The 20,252-nt window shown below is 42.9% G+C and overlaps 1 protein-coding gene and 1 long non-coding RNA gene across 4 annotated transcripts in view; both read right to left on the bottom strand.

The window, feature by feature from the left end:
• The window catches only part of ESRRB (estrogen related receptor beta), a 158,647-nt gene extending 150,757 nt beyond the window's left edge, over positions 1–7,890 (bottom strand). For all 3 annotated transcript variants that reach the window (XM_083616481.1, XM_083616480.1, XM_083616482.1), the window contains exon 1: positions 7,595–7,890. Coding sequence is in view for 1 of the 3 variants with exons in the window: in XM_083616480.1 (XP_083472606.1) it covers positions 7,595–7,596 (2 nt within the window). In the remaining 2 variants the exon portion in view is untranslated. The remainder of the gene's footprint in view (positions 1–7,594) is intronic.
• The window catches only part of LOC310766653, a 331,293-nt gene that overhangs the window by 221,528 nt on the left and 89,513 nt on the right, over positions 1–20,252 (bottom strand). The gene's annotated exons all lie outside the window — the stretch shown is intronic.

Raw genomic sequence — 20,252 nt, 5'->3', positions numbered from 1 at the left:
AACAAAATTCCAAGCAGGCAGTGGGTGTGATGACTTCGAATTACAAACGTATTGTGGCTACGACTCTCTTGGAGTGTGAAGCCTTATGGAAACATTAGGCTTATAGGAAAGTGACTGCAGACTTCCTCTTTCACACCTTGGTAAACTAGTCCATAGGGGACGTGGGTGGCGCTGTGGGTTAAACCACAGAGCCAGGACTTGCCGATCAGAAGGTCGGTGGTTCGAATCCCTGCGACGGGGTGAGTTCCCGTTGCTTGGTCCCTGCTCCTGCCAGCCTAGCAGTTCGAAAGCACGTCAAAGTGCAAGTAGACAAATAGGTATCACTTCGGTGGGAAGGTAAACGGCGTTTCCGTGTGCTGCTCTGGTTCGCCAGAAGGGGCTTAGTCATGCTAGCCACATGACCCGGAAGCTGTACGCCGGCTCCCTCGGCCAATAAACGAGATGAGCGCCACAACCCCAGAGTCGGCCACGACTGGACCTAATAGTCAGGGGTCCCTTTACCTTTACCTTTAATCTAGTCCATAGTAATGAAGAAAATGCATGCCTTGTGAAGAAAAATATATAAATTGCAGAATTTTCATTAAAGCTCCATCTCTCTCTCTCTCTCTGGCTCAAAGCACAAACTCTAACAAATGGAAAGGCACCCTGGGAAGCTCAGAAGAGTAGAGGGAAGTGTTTTTGCTTCTTGAAGCTACTGGAAAAGCCATTGGACTATAAAGTTGCTCAAGGGATACCAGAATTCTGCTGACAACACAGGAAAGTGACATTGAGACCAAGAGGAAGCTCTTTTCCCCGGGTCCGTTGGTCTTTCCAAGTGAAAATTCATCCCCAGCCCCCTTTGCCCGAACGTCATTTTACTGTTTTTGTGACTCTTCCAGGGAGCTTCAACAGAACTGATAGGAGTCGCTTCCAAATGGCAATTCCATCTTTTGTCCATTACAGTCACTGCAGACAACAGCTTCGCAAAGGGAATTGTGAGATGGGCTATCCCTGTGTAATGAAAGATAAGATTCCCCAACCCTTACTCTGCTCCATTGACTGCCACTTGTGGGGACAGTGTAACGCAACATGCAATATAGCAACACATTTTGGTGTACACCACAAGGGGGAAGACAGGAAGGAGTAGGAGATGCAAGTTGGTCATAATTTGAAGTTCCAGCTGCTACTACAGAAGGCTCATTAGGACAGGTTTGGCAAACATGGCCAACAGGCAAATATGCCCAAGGTTAGCACATTCAACTTGCCTTAGTGTTTGGACTGGACCTAAAAGTACAGGAGTGGGAAACCTGTGGACTTTCAGGTGTTTCTAGACTGCAACTCTAATACAGTGGTACCTCGGGTTACATACGCTTCAGGTTACAGACTCCACTAACCCAGAAATAGTGCTTCAGGTTAAGAACTTTGCTTCAGGATGAGAACAGAAATCGTGCTCTGGCTGCGCGGCAGCAGCAGGAGGCCCCATTAGCTAAAGTAGTGCTTCAGGTTAAGAACACTTTCAGGTTAAGAACGGACCTCCAGAACGAATTAAGTACTTAACTCCCTTGAATTCATTGGAACTCCCTTTTAAGTAAACATAGGATTGTGCTATGAGTGTAGAAATTCATTCTTGTAATAGATTTGATAGTAGGGCTCCATGTGATGCACTACTAAAAAAAAAAAACACCTTAAGAGCTTATACTCCAGTTAGATATCTTCACACACACACACACACACACACACACACCAATTTCAGGGATAAGCTTTCAGTAAATGAGAGCATGGACCCATGTGAAAGGATCTGTAAGATTTCAAAACAGGAAATATTGCTTTCTTCAATTCTCAAGAAGGAAATATCAGATTTTTTTTATAAAAAAAAAGAAACTTTTCAGCTTGAGTGTTTCTCAAGATAAACACCAGCAGCAGACCATTTGTGTGCACCTTTATGGTATATTTTTCACAATTTGGGTTTATACACGGCTGCAGAGTGGGGGAATCATGCTTTGCTAGACAGTACTGGAGGAAATTTTACAACCAAACACCAAAATAAATCCCTGCGCTTGCAAAAAAAAGGAGTAGAAGTAACAAGAGAAAAAGAGTATGCTGTGTAGCACCAGGGAAATTAGTGAGAGAAGAATCCAAGGAGATCTACTAAGGAGGATTGGCTGCTGCTCACGTAGATAACAAGAGAACAAGCTAGGAAGGTGGTATTAATTCAGAATATCTGTTGGTGAACACTTAGTAATGTTGAGATTCAGTGACAGGAGGTACGCATTGATTTGATCGACGTCTTCCCTCTGCATTTCAGTGACAGAATTAGCCGTTGTGCGAGTGGCTCTTTGTGACGCACATGGCAGGTACAAGGAGCTCAATGCAGATTGAGAACTGAAGTGACATGCTTCTGTCACAGTCGTCGGTGAAGAGTCTTACCAGCCATGTTTAATTCTATTATTGCCCGCTAATACATGACCCGTACGCGAGAGGAAGAAGGGAGTGTTAACATTTTGGCTCCTCCCCCAAAACAGTCCCTGATCCAGATCGCCTGCTATCTGTTTTGGAAGAAGGCAGCATAGGGGAAGTGGTGATCAAGAGTAGAACCACATCAGGGGCAAAGTCCCCACAACATTGCTTTCTTAGTGTGATTGTCTTATTGCTGTTGGGGGGGGGCACACTTGTGCTACAATGCAACAAGAGTGGGGCTAAATACATATACAGATGGTGACCATTTCACGCGGGGGCTCTGTTCTCAGCCCCTGCGCATGTCAGTGGAACATGCATAAGCACCCCTTGCCCCCATTACACCCTGTTCCGCCCCCTTTCTGCCCTCTTCCAGGTCCAAAAGTAATCAGGTGTCAGTGATCACACATCAAGTGGATGTGCCTAAAATGCTCACCGCCTAAATATATAAATTTAGTACACATATATATATGTATATGGAACATTTGTGATATAAAAAGTTACAGGATTTCAGGAGGATGTTATGAGAAATTCACTTATTGGAAATTAAGCATTACGTCCACCCTGAACTTCTGTAGCTGCAAACAGTATTGGAAGTAGGGTCATCGATAACTGTCCCAGTAGCATCACGAACACAAATCACCATGAATGCTCAATGTGGAGGGGCCCTGAGACCTCCGCAAACAGGGCTAGAGCAGAATGGAGACCTCGCAGCACTCCAGATCTTGTGGGACTTCAACTGCCATCAGCCCAAGTCAGCATTGCCATTGTTCAGGGATTATGGGAATTGGAGTCTACATATAGGAGGGCCAAAGGTTTGCAGATTTGCAGCCCCCTAAGCTCCCCCGGAATCTGCTTCAGAGTGTTGGGGGACCTTCAGGAATGGTGTGAGGAGCATTTGGGTTTGCAGAAGGGAAAGGGAATTGGCGAAAATAGCCTTCTATGGTTTTCCCAGTAGTGATGTATGGAAGTGAAAGCTGGACCATAAAGAAGGCTGATCGCCGAAGAATTGATGCTTTTGAATTATGGTGCTGGAGGAGACTCTTGAGAGTCCCATGGACTGCAAGAAGATCAAACCTATCCATTCTGAAGGAAATCAGCCCTGAGTGCTCACTGGAAGGACAGATCCTGAAGCTGAGGCTCCAATACTTTGGCCACCTCATGAGAAGAGAAGATTCCCTGGAAAAGAACCTGATGTTGGGAAAGATGGAGGGCACAAGGAGAAGGGGACGACAGAGGATGAGATGGTTGGACAGTGTTATCGAAGCTACTAACATGAGTTTGACCAAACTGCGGGAGGCAGTGGAAAACAGGAGTGCCTAGCATGCTCTGGTCCATGGGGTCACGAAGAATCGGACACGACTAAACGACTAAACAACAACAAGCCTTCTACCTGTGGAAGCATCCAGATATCAGAGTAGGAACCTCTCTCTGGGGGAATCTGACACACTTCCACAAACAGAAGCAGTCCTTCCATTCACAGAACAACCAGTCTAATTCCAACCCATAGGTTCAGCTCTATAAGCTGGTCACATTGGCACTTCTGGAATGATACAATCTGGGAGATTCCAGCCATTACCGATCCCAAGAGAACCCAGCATCATAGATAGGAGGGGGCTGTCCAATGAACATGTAAGATCAGTAGAATACAGCTGTATGTCCACCAACCACAGTCCATGTTGTGAAAGCCAACTCATCACCAAACCACCACATGCTGAAGTGGTTGTGAAATTCTCCACATTACGTGCATCTTAGAAAAGTAGCACAATTTATGGCTAGCTGTTCAATTGCTTAAGGAAAGGGAGTTGGCAAGAAGTCAAAGATGATAACCAAAACGAGTGCGCTGAAAAAGAAGTGCAGAGCTATTTCAAAGCCAGCAGAGAAGCAACCCTCCTTCTCACGCGTTCACCATTTAAATGATCGTTTATTTGTAGCTTCTGCCAGATTTTCACAGTTCATACCATGAACATTTTGCCCATCTGCAGGGAAACTGTTTGGAAGCCTCCCCTGACTTTGTTTTAAATATCTCACGGCATCATCCATTTTAACACTGCCAGATGATTATTCTCCCTCACCGTCCCCACCCCCTTCTACAGAACTGAAGTTGTACAGCAGTTGAAAATGCTAATGGCTTAACTGGTTTCAATTTTTTTTTCCACAGCAGCCCTGAGGGGGTTTAACTCTTTCCACTGCGCTGAGATCCTGCTTTTGGAGTTCAATGTTTAACTCGCGCTGGGAGACTCATAAATATTCGGAGTCACTCTCTCCCTCTCTGTTTGATTAGGAAATGAGCCTTTAACTCAATGTAATCCCCAAGCCATTAACAAAAAAGACCTCAACAGCTCCACTATTAGAATTTCACTTCTAACCCACAGAGGATTGAATTAGATTAACATAACTACCAGCAATCTGAGTTTATTTTCTGTGCCAGAAAGAAATGTGTTTTCCAGAAAAAGAAAAAGGAGGGGTTGATAAAAAGATGGAGAGCATAATGTAATGTAGAAATTGAGAGATGATAAAAAGTCAGTCTGAAAAGATAAAAGAAGGAAGCTAAATAAGCACAATCTCTTTTTAAAAAACCCCAACAACAACTGGGCTGGTAAGGCCTTATTTACTTATTTTATCAGGTGAATGATTTATAATTTAAGTAAAACTAGTTGTTTCTTCTCACTTTCCAGGCATCAGTTCCATCACCTGAGGCTCCCAGGCATATATTCCTGGCAGATGCATTCCACACACCTGTACAAGAGCCTACTTGGCACACAGCATTTATGAAGTGATGAAATAAAATAAAAGAAGAGGGCTTGGTAACGTGGTCAGACAACACAGCATCCCTCGTAACTTTGCAAGCATAGATAAGTCACACAGGGCTGAGCATGGTATGCCCTTCCTCAAAAATCCCATACGGGCCCCTTAAAAACTTCATCTGAGAAACAAATTCTGATGTGTTGCTGGTGCAAGCATAACTGTTAAAGAAGCAGGAACAAATTAATAGCATCATACCTTTGGCTTACTATATCAGAGTTCCTCCATTATCTATAAACTAACTACCCAAACATGGGAAAGAAGAGCATTCTATATTCTGCTAACAGCAGCTGATGTTTGGGTCGGCGGGGGGGTGGTATATATTTTGGCTAAACAAGATGGAACACACAGATACAAATAAGGGGAATCCAACTACTTTTCATACATATGCCAAACATGTTGCTGAAGAAGAAGAAGAGGAGGAGGAGAAAGGAGGAGAAGTAGTAGAATGGATGTTTGCAAGCATGTGATGAAAAGAGGCATCATAGAAGTTTGAATGTTTTGTGGGAAGGAGATTAGGGTTACAATTCTAAACCTGCTAAATGTACACTAGTCAATAAAAATATTGACCGTAATGGGACTAAGTGCACATAAAGGGGTACTGGGGTATAATTTGTGCATTTATTGATAATGCAAAACCACTCCTTTCTCCACTAATTTGCAAGAGGATCTAATTCGTTAGTTTTCATGGAAAATCTGGCCTCTGCTCACACAACTGAAGAATGAAATACAGAAAACAAGAAAGGAATGCATGGACTTAATGTAAAGCCAACATAAACTAGATTTACAGAGAGCAAAGTCATTTGATTTCTAAGCACAAAAGTTACAACAAATGCAAATTAAGTATTTTACGAAGTTGCTGTCTTGCTTGTTTTTAGGGGGATTCTTTTCCAAATACATCTTGAGATTAAACGGTCATCGGAAACATTTTGAACTTGTGTTCCATTACATTAAATCAGAAGTTACATTTACCCCCATTTGTTTGTGCCAGCAACCAGAGGGTTTTATGCTGCCAGTCACAAACTTTTCAGGAATATGTTTGCTTTTTCTTACACCAAACTATAAAATCCATTTGTAAGCTACAGAATTTTGCAAATTGTGTAGCTTTTGTACAGCAAAAGCAAACAGCTTTGTGGTATACATTCAGTCAAAAAGATCGCTTTCAAAACAGATTCCCCTCATCTAACCACATAATAACTACTATCAATCATTTCATTACATTTTATGCAAACCATCTCTACGCTTAAAGTAAAGAAAATAATTTTTCTCAAATGTATTTTACAACAGTAATTCCTTTCATGGAACTAAATTCGAAACATTAACTCAATTCTCTCAACAAAAAGTTGTCAGATCAATTTTTGAGATCATTTTAAAGTAAGATAAAATAAAAGACTGAGAAGCTAAACGGTATAATCTTTATGAGGTGGGGAAGATTATATTAAAAGGAACAACTAAGAAGATGCATTAATAAAGAATTTTATTTAGGACCAAAATGACAAATTTCTGCACTGGAACTATACAACAGTATACTCATTGGTTTGCCAAAATAAAACCCAAAATTGAATGAAGAACAAATACTAATTACTGATTTTCTTAGCACTTTTTACAGTTTATGATAATCCACATTTTTGCTATTACTAGAGACAAGCTGCAAAGGGGTGTTTTTGTCTGTGGAATGCCTCAAGGCAAGCTTCTAAATACTAATCATAAATACAACGCATTGACCAGACTGACACTGATATCACTAAACTGTCTTCCCAAAGTCATCTGTGTTTCTTTGGTCACTGTCGAGACATTCTATACTAACTAGGTAACATTTTTTAAACACACACACTGAAATCTCAGAGGCAAAAAGCATTCCATAATATCCTTTTTTCCCACATGGGTGCATTAATGAACACTTGTACCAAAGTTTCCCGTGAATAGTTTGAGGTGCAAAAAAAAAAAATGTCTGTGTTGCTGAACTTTCCCTATTTTCAGACCTGATATCAGTGCTAGGGACACAGAAGAACTCTCACCTTGACAAGCCCTTAAACAGAGTTACTCTCTTGTGCGCTGGCTTTCTTGCAGCAGCAGTGTTACAACTCTTTGCACTCTCTAAACAATACTATCTAGCACAAACTTTCATTTGTTTGCTTTGGGATGAAAAACACCTCATGATTAAATGACATTTGTTTTCCATGCCGAAATAAACTTGCCAGCCTTCCTCAAAAAATGTGAAAACAGACTTCACACACACACACTTTAGTTTGGCTAAAATACGTGCTCCCATAATTTCAAGTCCAAATAAAAGGACTGATGCAAGAGAGGGGGGGAGCCAATTCCCCCAATAAAAGGTGGGAAATTAGGTACTTACATGATTTAGGTTGAGAGGTGAACCTCAGGACCAGGGTAGGTTTTCCTTTTCCCCCTTCCCAGGTGTTTCTAATTGCTGATTAAATATCTTTTGGTTCCGCTTGCACTAGCCGGGAGTCCCCTCTGCGTCTCTGTGTCTCTTTGTGACTAAGGACACAGTACTCTGAGTCCCAACCTATAAATAGATTCCAGCTCCGTGATTGATATAACAGGCAGCTGACAAGGAAAAAAAATAAGCAGGTCTTAGGCATAGCAGCAAAAGCTGTTCCACAATGCATACAGGGAGGAGCCCCCCGTAGCCACCCATAGGCACAGCAAAGGGAGAGTGTGCAGCAATTGCTTCCGCAGCAGCGTTACAGCAACTTGAAACAAGGGAAGCGAAAAGAACAAAATCCAATATATGAATAATACAAAAGGACCAGCCAATATCAGAGTCCTCTAAGTCTCAGACTAAGGCCCCTGATACAATCGGCGTACGCTTTCCAGATTGTGTGCGTACCGATTCCAGGCCTGGCTTTGAAAAGTTTCTTTTCCCAGAACTGTATTGAGATAGATACCTGGACTTGGTCGTGCCAAGGTAAGGCAGGATGCTTTGCACAACCAAAGACGAGAGGTTTTCTCTTTCCAGAGCACCAGCTTAGAAAACACAGCCAGGGTATTGCTAACATTTTCTCCTCATAAAAGATTTCCCAGCCTAAAGCGTTTTCTAGCCTCGGTTCTGCATCCTTTGCTTTTGGAAAAACTTTTACGGATTCTGTTATTTTGTTCCAAGCGTGTCCAGGGAAACATCTTAACCCAAAGTTGGAGGTGGCTGAGCTACTGGAGGGCCCAGTGACAGGGGGCTTTCTGAATGACCTGGCAAATCCTTGAGGATGAACTAGGTGAGGCAGATTCAGATAGGTAGCTGTGTTGGTCTGACACAGTCAAAATATATATAAAAAAAATAGTCCAGTAGCACCTTAGAGACCAACTAAGTTTGTTCTTGGTATAAGCTTTCATGTACAGGAACACTTCTTCAGATGGTATGTGAGGCAGGGGAGAGATACTCAACCTTGGTGTCTACTAGCCACCAATAGGTCCATGGGGTCACGAAGAGTTGGACACGACTAAACGACTAAACAACAACAAATTTTATTGACTGTATTCAAGCTGGTTGCAAAAGAGAGAGAAACTGAATTGGTTGGGAGCTGCAATAAACCCGGTTTTGAAAGCCTTTTCAGGTTTCTGAAATGAGAACTCAGGAGAATATGCTACATCCCCTTTGGGAATACAGGAATTTAATGTGGATTTGAAGCTTCATGTGCCTTGTCCACATGGGCAAAGCTCGCATTTCCATCTAAGTGGCAGCCCACAGTTTTTTAATCTGGGGAAAAGGGGGAAGTAAAACCAATATAAAATACTCAACTGGGAGTGTACTGGAGTGCATTGTGTGTTTCCATCTGTCACCACACCCCCTACTTCCATTTTGCTTCTGTCTGCCCATAGGAAAGGATGCCGGTTCGTGGTGGTTTTTTCAATTTTTAAAACAGCTCTTTTGTGCAGAAGAGCTATTGCGCAAAACAGCTGTATTAAAAATAAAATTTGCCCTTTGCAGGTTCAGGAAGTGGGGAAGGAAAAGAGGAGAAAAGGAAGCAGCAGCCTTGCTTGACTTGGAACAACACTTTGTGCAAATCTTGAATATTAGGAAACTTACACTTCAAAAATTAAAAAATTCGATATAAGGTTTATGTGCCCATCTAAATGAACATCTCAAGAATGCCCACAAAAGACAACAGGTTTCCTGGCTTGGAGCAACATGTGCTATTTTGTACAAATCTGATATAGTGGAACACTTGTGTTTCAGCTAAAATAATAACAATGAATAGGTGCTTGGGCACAAAGAAACAAACACCTGTATGCATGCCCAGAATAGACCTCAGGTTTCTGGAACTTATGATGGGTGGGGAAGTATCAATCAAGGGGAGGAGGCAACAATACACAAGTGTTTATATCATTATTCAAAGGTATTATTTCATTATTTATTGGATTTCTTTCCCACCCTTCACTATAAGGTCCCAAGGCAAATTGAAGCAATTTTTAAAAATGATATTAAAACCATTTATAAGAAGAAGATTACAGTGGATCCAGATAGAGAGAGATATATATGGTGTCAAAGGCCAGTGTCAAAAAGGTGCATTTTCAGCGCATGAGAAAAGCTACACAATGAAGTTGCCAGATGCACCGACTCTGAAGGGAAGAAATCCCACAGTTTAGGGGCTGCCACAGAGAATGCCCTCTCCCAGGACATATACACACCCCAAACAAAAACCAAGATTTACCGATGGTTTTTTTTTTCCAGGTATCACTTATTCCAGAATTCTGAGTACAGTAGGTATTGGATGCAGTGGGCCTGCACCAATCACGTGACCTCCCGTTGGTCATATTGCTGCTGCTTCATGGGAAGTGGAGGGGGAGTGGCACAGAGGTGAAGTCAGCACAGTGCAAGCACATCAGCAGAGCCAATCCCTCCAGTACATTTGCACCATGCCAACCTCACTGCCCCTCCGCCTCTACCTCCTGGTAAGAAGCAGCAATGAAACCAATCACAGGGCAGGTGAGTGGCCACACCCTGGTGAAAGTTCTGGTCGCTGCCCAGCACTTATACAATGGAACTAGTGAATGATGAATGGTTGCTATAGAGAGCCTTGGAAATCTACAACTAGCACAGTGAAGGATGAGTGTGGTTTTCTATGTTCTTGTCCAGCCACAGCCCTTCTTGCTTGGAACCATTGTTCCCTGGAAGGTCCCAGTTTCAATCCCAGGCATCTCCAGGTATGGCTTGGAAAGACTCCTGCCTAAAACCCTAAGAAACCACTGCCAAGTTATGTTTACAGCTAGGGATGGTGAAGAAACTCATTTTGATCCGCACCTAGCTAATTCACACTTTCCGAAACAATACGGGACAGAAAATGCAGCTGTCCTTCCCAAGTCACCTGTCTCTGAATTTTGCAATGCAGTTCTCCACTGCAGATATCAAGGGAAAGTGTGCATAATCAGTGGCGTAGCGTGGGTTGTCAGAACCCGGGGCAAGGCAAGTAATTTGCACCCCTAACCCATGGATTTGCGCCCCCTAACCTGTGGATTTGCGCCCCCTAACCCTAACCCCCAGATGTTGCGCCCGGTGCGGCCGGCCCCCCCTGCACCCCCCACGCTACGCCACTGTGCATAATGATTAGGGAATATAAACAAATAAATTCAGAAGTTAGTGAAAATAGCATACAAGCATGCCTTGTATTAGGGGAAATTGCTTGCAAAAAATGTGCTTTGCTTCTGTGTTCATCTCTTGATTTTCATTTGCTTTGTTACATAAGAATATTGGATGATTTGAATATTGTATCCTAGGTTCCTAGAAGCTGTGACATCAGAGACTAACAAATACAGTTAATAACAACAACCCCCAAGGAAAATTTACTGGACTCTCATTTCTCCCCCATTACTACCAGTTGGTAACATCCACTTGCATAACATTAAGTGCAGAACTAGTACTATCTGGCACCTGTAACAATGTCAGTTCTGCAGGTTAAAGTGGTCAAGAGCATATATGGGGTAAGGTGACCCTGCAAGTCAGCTAGTCCCAAACTGTCAAGGGTTTACTACACTAATAGTAATACCTTGAACTTGTTTGGTAGCAGATCGGCAGCCAGTGCAGATCTTTGAGCAGAAGTGCTCTATACTATCAGGGTCTCGCTCGTGTCAGCAGCCAGGCGGCAGCATTCTGCACTAACTGCAGTTTCCAGATCGAGCCCAATGGAAGCCCAATGGAAGCATTGCTATAATCCAGTCCTAAAGTCACTACTATGGTAGCCAAGCTCTCTTAAGTCCAGGGTTGGCCATAGCCAAGGCCAATCCAAGGAATGTTGCCATCTGAGGCGAACCACAAAACGGTGCCCCTGCTGCTGCCCCCACCATCAGGAAAGAAGGGGTGAATGAAGATCTACATTGGGATCTGCTGTCCCTGTGGAGCCAGTTGCATCACCTTGCCTCATGGGTGGGCCAGCCCTAGCCATAGCTATAGTACTACTAGCAGTTGGTAAAAGGCAATCCTAGCCACTGAGACTACCTGGCAGTGGCATGTGGTGATATTTTTTGTTTGTTTGTTTCAGAACACAGCCAGCTTGTGAGCACGATTGGGGGGTTGATGCATGTGTGAGCCTTGCGCCTCCCTCCCTAAGCCATGCAGAGGCTTCCCAGGCACTGACAAGGAGATACCAGGCCTCTGACAGAATGCTGGAGCCCTACTGCATCCGGGCACCATTTTGGGGCCCTCACAGTCTCTCCTGATTCAGACGTTCTGGAGAAATAGAGCCGTCATCAGTGACCTGACGGCACCTTGCCCCCAAACTCACTGCTGCTCTCTGTTCCCCATGAATCTGCCGCCTGAGGCAATACTTCATCCTGGTTAGGGGTAGGGCTGGCCCTGTGAGGAAGTTGTGCTATTCTGTTTAAACAACAACCCATCATGTACAGTGCTATATAAATAACGACACCATATACTTTCTTGAAGCAATAAGCCAAAGGTTCGTGAAAGATATCCCTCTTTAAACTAGGACTGAGCACAGTCTTCACAAATTCGGGATTGTATTTTAGAACCTCGTGATGAAGAGGCACCCCTTCGTTCCAAGTGGAAATCCCCTGGCATCCAGGAGGCAGGATGGGAAATGGCTGGAAAGAGTGCAAGACTGATAAATCACAGAAAAGAGACGAGAATATAAAAAGATCACAACAAAGCAGAGTTATTAATAAAAACCCAAACAGGTGACCTGTAGATTGGTAAAGCCTCACATATTGTCATTTGAATATCCAGTCTCTGCTACAGTGCAGCTGTGGAGAAGCAATTTCTCTCTGGTCACATCCACACTGTACATTAAAGCACATTTGACGGACAGGGCATCCCCCAAAGAATCCTAGGAATTGCAGTTTTTTAAGGGTTCTGGGCATGTGCATGAGTAAAGATTTGCGTTTTAGTAAAAAAATTCTTTATCAGTTTCCATAATGAAGAAGAAGGGGGAGGGGACCATATTTTCCAATACAGCCCCAGGTGCAAGCAAGGACAGAGAAAGCACAGGTGAAACTTTAAAATATATCAGGAAGGGAAAATTGAAGCTTTTCATTTCCAAATCAAGTTGAAAGCATTAGGAAGTCTAGTCTCAGCTTGCACTATTAAAACAGACAGGTCAAAATGGTGAAACTCCAAGGGCCGCATCCAGACATGAAGCCATTGTGTTTTGTGGTTTTAAAAAAATCCTGGCTTACAAACACCTTTGCTAATTTAAAAGAGTCCAGCATGCATTTTCATGCATATAGGAAAAGTCTAACCAGACCTCCTAGCATTATATTTGGATGTCTTCATATGAGAATCATTTCATGTACTAGATTGTTGGTACATGCACCCCTATGTTTTAAATGTGAATAGAGCACACCTGTTTGTAGCAGTGTATCATGAAGTGTGGCGCATGTCAGGGAGCAGGGAGTGATTGCAGCTGCCTCTTGAACATACATTCAATTGCAAATTTGAGTTTCACTCTCCAGAATGCGTGAAATGGCCCCAATATACTATTTATTTGCTCTTTTAGCATTTACTGATCAAAAAGTGCATTTAGATAACACTCCATATATGAAGTACGTTCCTGTAAAATACAATATATTTACTGTATAGAAATAATATTAACCTTTACATGAATATGAATAGTTTGAACATGGAGATATCTTTGAAACAAGAATTGTGTCAGGAGTGAGCATAAGGGATGTTCTTTTATTGGTATAACTAACTGTGTACAGTGGTACCTCGGGTTAAGTACTTAATTCGTTCCGGAGGTCCGTTCTTAACCTGAAACTGTTCTTAACCTGAAGCACCACTTTAGCTAATGGGGCCTCCCACTGCTGCTGCACCGCTGCCGCGCGATTTCTGTTCTCATCCTGAAGCAAAGTTCTTAACCTGAAGCACTATTTCTGGGTTAGTCGAGTCTGTAACCTGAAGCGTATGTAACCTGAGGTACCACTGTACCATAAAGCTCCTGTTAATACTTCATGATGCCTCCTCGCAGCTCCCAAATGCATTTGATCACGTTCATTAAGTTTGGAAGCCGCCCAGTCTTTGACACTCGAACTTTATCAGTTTGATTATTTTAACTTCTTATAGCCCACTTTGTCTTTCAAGTAAGCCAAGGGGCAAACAGCAAAATCTTTAAAACAATATGTCGGACTACAAGGCAATAAACAGGTGTTTGGGTCACCCAGTTATGGGAGTCTCAGTGGTAACTATCTGCTTTATATTCTATTTCCTTTTCTGCCACAGTCACAGTGAAGAATGTGGTACAACTGCATCCGGAATACTGTGTATAACGCTCAAAAAGAGTACTGTGCAACTGGGAAAAGTTCAGAAAGGAACAACCAAAATGAGCAAGGGGAGGGAATGACTCCTCTACGAGGAAAGGTTGCAGCATTTGGGACTTAGGGAAAATGTGCGTAATGGGTGGTTTGCAAAATTATTCATGGCATGATTTAAGCGGGTGGAGAAAAGTTGTTTGAACTGATAACACTAGAACTTGTGGGCTTCCAACGAAGCTGAGTGTTGGAAGATTCAGGGCAGATAAAAGAAGGAACTCCTTCATGCAGCACACAGTTAAATTATGGAAATTGTTCCCACGGGAGGCAGTGATGGCCACAAAATTCAGATGGATTTAAAAGAGGATTGGACAAAGTCGAAAGGCTCTTGGTGGCTACTGACCACATTGGCTATTCTCTGCCTCCACAGTTGGAGGCAGCAATGCTTCTGAAGACCAGTTGCTGGAAACCACAGGAGGGGAGAAGGCTCTTGAGCTCAGGTTCTGCTCTCTGGTTTCCCACAGGCATCTGGCTGGCCCCCGTGAGAACAGGATGCTGGACTAGATGGGCCATTGGGGTGATCCAGCAGGCTCTTCTTGTACTTCTCCCCCCCCCCCGCCCGCCTTAAAGGCGAATGATTCTTTCACCTATTCAATTTGAGTTACTGAAGTCTTCATTACACACAACTAGGGACTGCAGCACCTTTGGTCAACTATTTACAGGTTGGTAGCCGTGTTGGTCTGCCATAGTCAAAACAAAATTTAAAAAATTCCTTCCAATAGCACCTTAGAGACCAATTAAGTTAGCTATTGGTATGAGCTTTCGTGTGCATGCACACTTCTTCAGATACCAAGTGTGCCTGCACACGAAAGCTCATACCAATAACTAACTTAATTGGTCTCTAAGGTGCTACTGGAAGGAATTTTTTTATTTTGTTTTGGTAAACTATGTTTGCTTCCAGGTGAACCTATTATCAAGCATTCATCCCAATTTATTTGGACAAAGTTTGCAGGGTGGTTAGATGATGACAACAGCTATTTATTGAGCATTAATTCTGATTTGTTTGCGAGAAGCTTACACAATGGTTCCTTGTTTGCTTTATTACCAGCTCTTCACCATAAGGTCCCAGCGTAGGTCATACGGCATTAGAAAAATACACTTTTAAAAACAGTTTAAAATGAATTCAAGTTACAAGAATAGCGTGGGAGTCTGAAAACATATGTATCTCAAGTGTCAAAGAAAATGTTATCTCACACTTTTTAGTGCATTTTTGCGTCACTTTCCTCACTGCAGAAAAGTGCAATTTAGCGGGGAAATGCGTTTGTTGAGCGAGACCGCCAAATCACCCTTATTCATTGCAACCTGAATTTGCTGTCATGTGATTGAATCCCACCCCAAAATAGCCAGAGTCTGGAAGCACCCTACGACTCCAAGTAACATGCTGGAATTTTCCTATCTTCGGCCTGCGTAAGACCAGATGGCATCTTGCCTGGCAGCAATTTTTTCCTGGCTCCTGACCAAATGAAAAAGGCCAAGAAGGCAGGAGTGGGCATGGCTCGTGAGACCTCAGGCAAAGGAACAGAGAGGCAGAAAAACCTGTAATTACTGGGATGAGGCCCTACCTTCCCTCTTCCTTTCTAAGAAAAAGACAAGTTTCATCCATATTGATCTAACAAGAGCTTATGAATATTGCCCCACATCTCACTGGGACGTCTTAGTACTGTCTTCTTCAGTATTGTCCTAACTTCCCAAAATTTACATATTAACATGGTACTGGGCAGGAGTCAGGGTTCTCATGACTCTCCCTTGACCAAGGTGGTCCTTGGTGGTCCTCATTTCATTCCACTTTATGATAATTTCTTTTACACTCACATGTACATTGTGGCTGTGCTTGCAGTAAACTAGCCTGACAGTGCCTTGCATCTGCACACACACACCCCATTAAGAATATTCACAATCACATTCACACTTGCACTTGCACTTAACACCCCCTACGCACTACTTTTCACTAGTGCAGGAGTGGGCATTCGTAGTGTACCTCAGAAGTGTTTAAGGTCAGGCTCAGAAAAGGCATCTGGTTTCATGTTCTCAGTAACCTTGGAGATGTGGAGAAGGGGGGGAGGCAGCGTGTCTTGAGTACTTTTTATTCTTTTAAGCAAACAGCTATTGTAATAAGGAGCACGCCAAGTCTGATAGCAGGATAAAAAGTGGAAAGATAAAGAGATTGAAAGTTTAACCAATTCTGATGCCAGTGCAAATAAGGAAAAAAAGTGAGCAGCCAGACACAGTTTCCTTGTACAATCTCAAAGTAAATTTTATTGAAAGAAGTAATAAAATTAGTGTCTGAGATGGGTAAAACTTCAGATCAAAACTTCCACCCAGCATGAAGATGCAGAGTGATGGTTTAGTAGTCCATTAGGAAACAGACCACCTTCTGAATTCCAGCTTGGCTTACTTCCACTTTATTTACTATGATATCTAAAGTGCTTACTACATACTTGCAATGTGGGTAGCTGACTGAATGGAATACCATCATGTAGTCAGCTGACCTATACAGGAGTTTCATGTAACCCAGTCAGCTGATCCACAGAAATATCATCTGGCCAGGTCATAGAGAAGAGCTTTCCCTCGCCTTTTTTAACAGAAAAGGTGATGGAAGAAACCAGTGCTTTGGGGGGGGGCGCAATGGTACGCATACCCCTAAGCATTTTGTGAATCTAAGTTTGACCTCATTGAAGGGCAGTATTTCGATATGAGTAGGAAAATGAGAGTACCCCTAAACATTTTTTTTAAGAAAAAAAAGCACTGGAAGTAACAAGATAACAAGTTAACTCCAGATAAATTAACATGTACCTACGGGACCGCCTCTCCTGGTATGCCCTGTGGAGGACCTTAAGGTCCACAGATGACAACATTTTGGAGGTCCCAAGTCGCAAGGTGGTTAGATTGGTCTCAACTAGGGCCAGGGCCTTTTCAGTACTGGCCCCGACTTGATGGAACGCTCTGTCACAAGAGACTGGGGCCCTGCGGGACTTGACATCTTTCCACAGGGCCTGCAAGACAGAGCTGTTCCACCTGGCCTTTGGTTTGGACACAGTCTGACCCTTATGCTTCCCTCCCATTATGGTTTTGATCTATGGGCTACTTTTAAAATGAGGCTGTATTTTAAATTGCATTTTAACCTGTATTTTAAATTGGTTTTTTTACTCCTATTATGTTTTTACTATAATTTTTTACTGGCGTTAGCCACCCTGAGTCCGGCTCTGGCCGGGGAGGGCGGGGTATAAATAAAATCTATTATTATTATTATTATTATTATTATTATTATTATTATTATTAAAGGTATTAATGTTCCATGGCCACACAGCTTGCGTTTGGTGTTGAATTTAAATTCAACCCTGAATGGAAGCCCCTCTGTCAAGGAACAATCCGGCAGAGGCTGATTTAGGGCAGTGTGATAAGTTCTGCCATGCTGGGCGCCAATCCTAGGGGGCGCCACAGGGCATTGCAACGATGACACAGTGAATTGAGCAGAATGGAAGGCAAGAAGCAGGGGGACACCAAATTCTGGCCTTGCGGAGGGTGCCCCTGAAATTTGAAAGACCAAAGTCTGCCTCCGAATCAGGGGTGCACAGCTTAAAGTGTTCGCTTTTTGGATCTGGCCCACCAGACAAAAGTGATGTCTCACCCCTGCTTTAGAATGAATGTGCCCCAACCAGAACAGGCTGCTTGTCTACTTCTCTTCCAAAACTTAAAGTTCTTTGCGATAAATAAATAAATATTCCATTTGAAAACATTGAAACAAACCCAAATTACTTTCTGCAACTGGGCCAATCTGCATACCCTTGCTCCCTTTGGAAAAGCCTGCACATATATTTTTAGGTAACCCACTTACTCAGTAGTTACCCCTTGTGTGAAATGATTTATGACATCTTTATACTCATGTTTTAAAACCTGCTCTTCATAGTTCTTTCCTTGTCACCAGCCATATCAAGCCTGTCTTTCCCCCCACTCATCTACCCATTGCCAAGAATTTCAAATCAAACAGGATCAATGCCCTACTGCAAAGATTAGCCAATGTGGCGCCTTCCCAATGTTGCTGGACTCCAGCTCAGCCCCAGCCAGTATGGCCAATGGTCAGAAGCAATGAGAGTTGTAGTCCAGCAACGTGTGAAGGGCACCATGTTGGCTACCCCTGAATCACAATGACATTAGCATCCTTGGCCATGTCTTTCTGTTTCTGGAAAAGACAAAAAACAGTCCTCCTTAGCTGTTATTTTGTTAAAGAAGAGTTTGATATCCCGCTTTATCACTACCCAGTGTGGTGTAGTGGTTAAGAGCGGTAATCTGGGGAACTGGGTTTGCGTCTCCGCTCCTCCACATGCAGCTGCTGGGTGACCTTAGGACAGTCACACTTCTCTGAAGTCTCTCAGCCCCACTCACCTCACAGAGTCAAAACAAAAAAAAAAAATTTTTTTCCTTCCAGTAGCACCTTAAAGACCAACTAAGTTAGTTCTTTAAGTTGGTCTTTAAGGTGCTACTGGAAGGAAAAAAAATTTTTTTTTTGTTTTGACTATGGCAGACCAACACGGCTACCTATCTGTAACTGGACCTCACAGAGTGTTTGTTGTGGAGGAGGAAGGGAAAGGAGAATGTTAGCCGCTTTGAGACTCCTTAAAGGGAGTGAAAGGCGGGATATCAAATCCAATCCAAACTACCCGAAGGAGTCTCAAAGTGGCTAACATTCTCCTTTCCCTTCCTCCCCCACAACAAACACTCTGTGAGGTGAGTGAGGCTGAGAGACTTCAGAAAAGTGTGACTGGCCCAAGGTCACCCAGCAGCTGCATGTGGAGCAGCAGAGACGCGAACCCGGTACACCAGATTACGAGTCCACCAGTCTTAACCACTACACCACGCTGGCTCTGAAATTTAAGTCCAGCATCAGGACAGGTGTAGCTGTGAGGTCCACTGGGGGGAAACTAGCATGTGTTGAAAAGGATGCATTTCATCAAATCAAAGTAGTACAAAAGTCTCGGAAGCACGCAGTTTAAACAAGTATGAGCTGACTCATACTTTGCGCAGCAATCATGTTTGCTACAATTAGGACATATCCATGCTTACCTTTTGCCCAGCTCTTTCCAGGCACAGGTCTGCGCTTAAAAGATCAGATTCAGAGTGTTTATTTCTTCATTCATTTGTTTGAACTGGAGCTTTCCCCGCAGAAACCCATTTTTAAGCACTTGATCAGAGCAAACGTCAATTTGGGTTTTCAACAGATTGCCATTTGCTCTGACTGAGCTTTAAGGAGCAGGTTTTCGTGGTGGGGATGGGACTCCAGGGTTCTCAGACAGTGCCTGGAAGAGTGGAAGAATGGTCAGTGTGGATAGGCCCTACACTTCAGGGTCAAGGTCGCATGTAACCATGGCATGCAACCATTACAAAGTGTGCACTCTGCCCACACGTCTGCAGGGGGGTGCGTACGTGTGTGCTATAAATTTTTTTGTTGCAACACAAACACACACAAAAATAAAAATAAAATAATGTAAACTTAAAAAGAAAATACAAATACCAATGCAAATACAGATACAAATACAAAACAAATAGTGAACACTTAACCATATTTCAGTTCTTATTTTCTTCTAATTGACTTCCTTCATCCTCAACGTGGGTCTGCTTTCATCTTTAATAATCTGTTTCCTCCTCCTTTCGTTTTTTCTACTTTTCTTTCTTAGGCTTTTACACCACAAACTGTTTTGCAAAAGTTAATCCAAAACAAGTCCAGGTATTAATTTGAGGGCACTGCTTCTTAAGATAATCTCTATATTTTACCCATTCCTTTTGAAATTTTTGTTTAAATTTGGGCAGTTTTTTGGGACAGGACAGATAAAAGCCTTGCTTTTGCAAAATTGCTTACATCAGCTTACATTAAGAAGACATCAATAGAAGACACCCAAATGTCCAGACAGGCATGTCCTGTTGATGTTTATAAGAAATGTGCTCAAAAAGTAGCAAGGGAAATGGTCCTCAGACCATTGCATAATAAACGGAGGGTGTTTGTTTGTTTGTTTGTTTGTTTGTTTGTTTGTTTGTTTGTTTTAACCCTCACGTAAAACCCTATGAATTCCAACTGACCAGAGGTGATTAAGGGCAAAATAAATGCAAGTGGAGGGCACAAGGAGAAGGGGACGACAGAGGACAAGATGGTTGGATAGTGTTCTCGAAACTACCAGCATGAGTCTGACCAAACTGCGGGAGGCAGTGGAAGACAGAAGTTCCTGGCGTGCTCTGGTCCATGG

The sequence above is a fragment of the Podarcis filfolensis genome (assembly GCF_964270895.1).
Source record: "Podarcis filfolensis genome assembly, chromosome: 1".
NCBI lineage: Eukaryota > Metazoa > Chordata > Lepidosauria > Squamata > Lacertidae > Podarcis > Podarcis filfolensis.
This window is presented reverse-complemented; position numbering and strand designations above follow the sequence as displayed.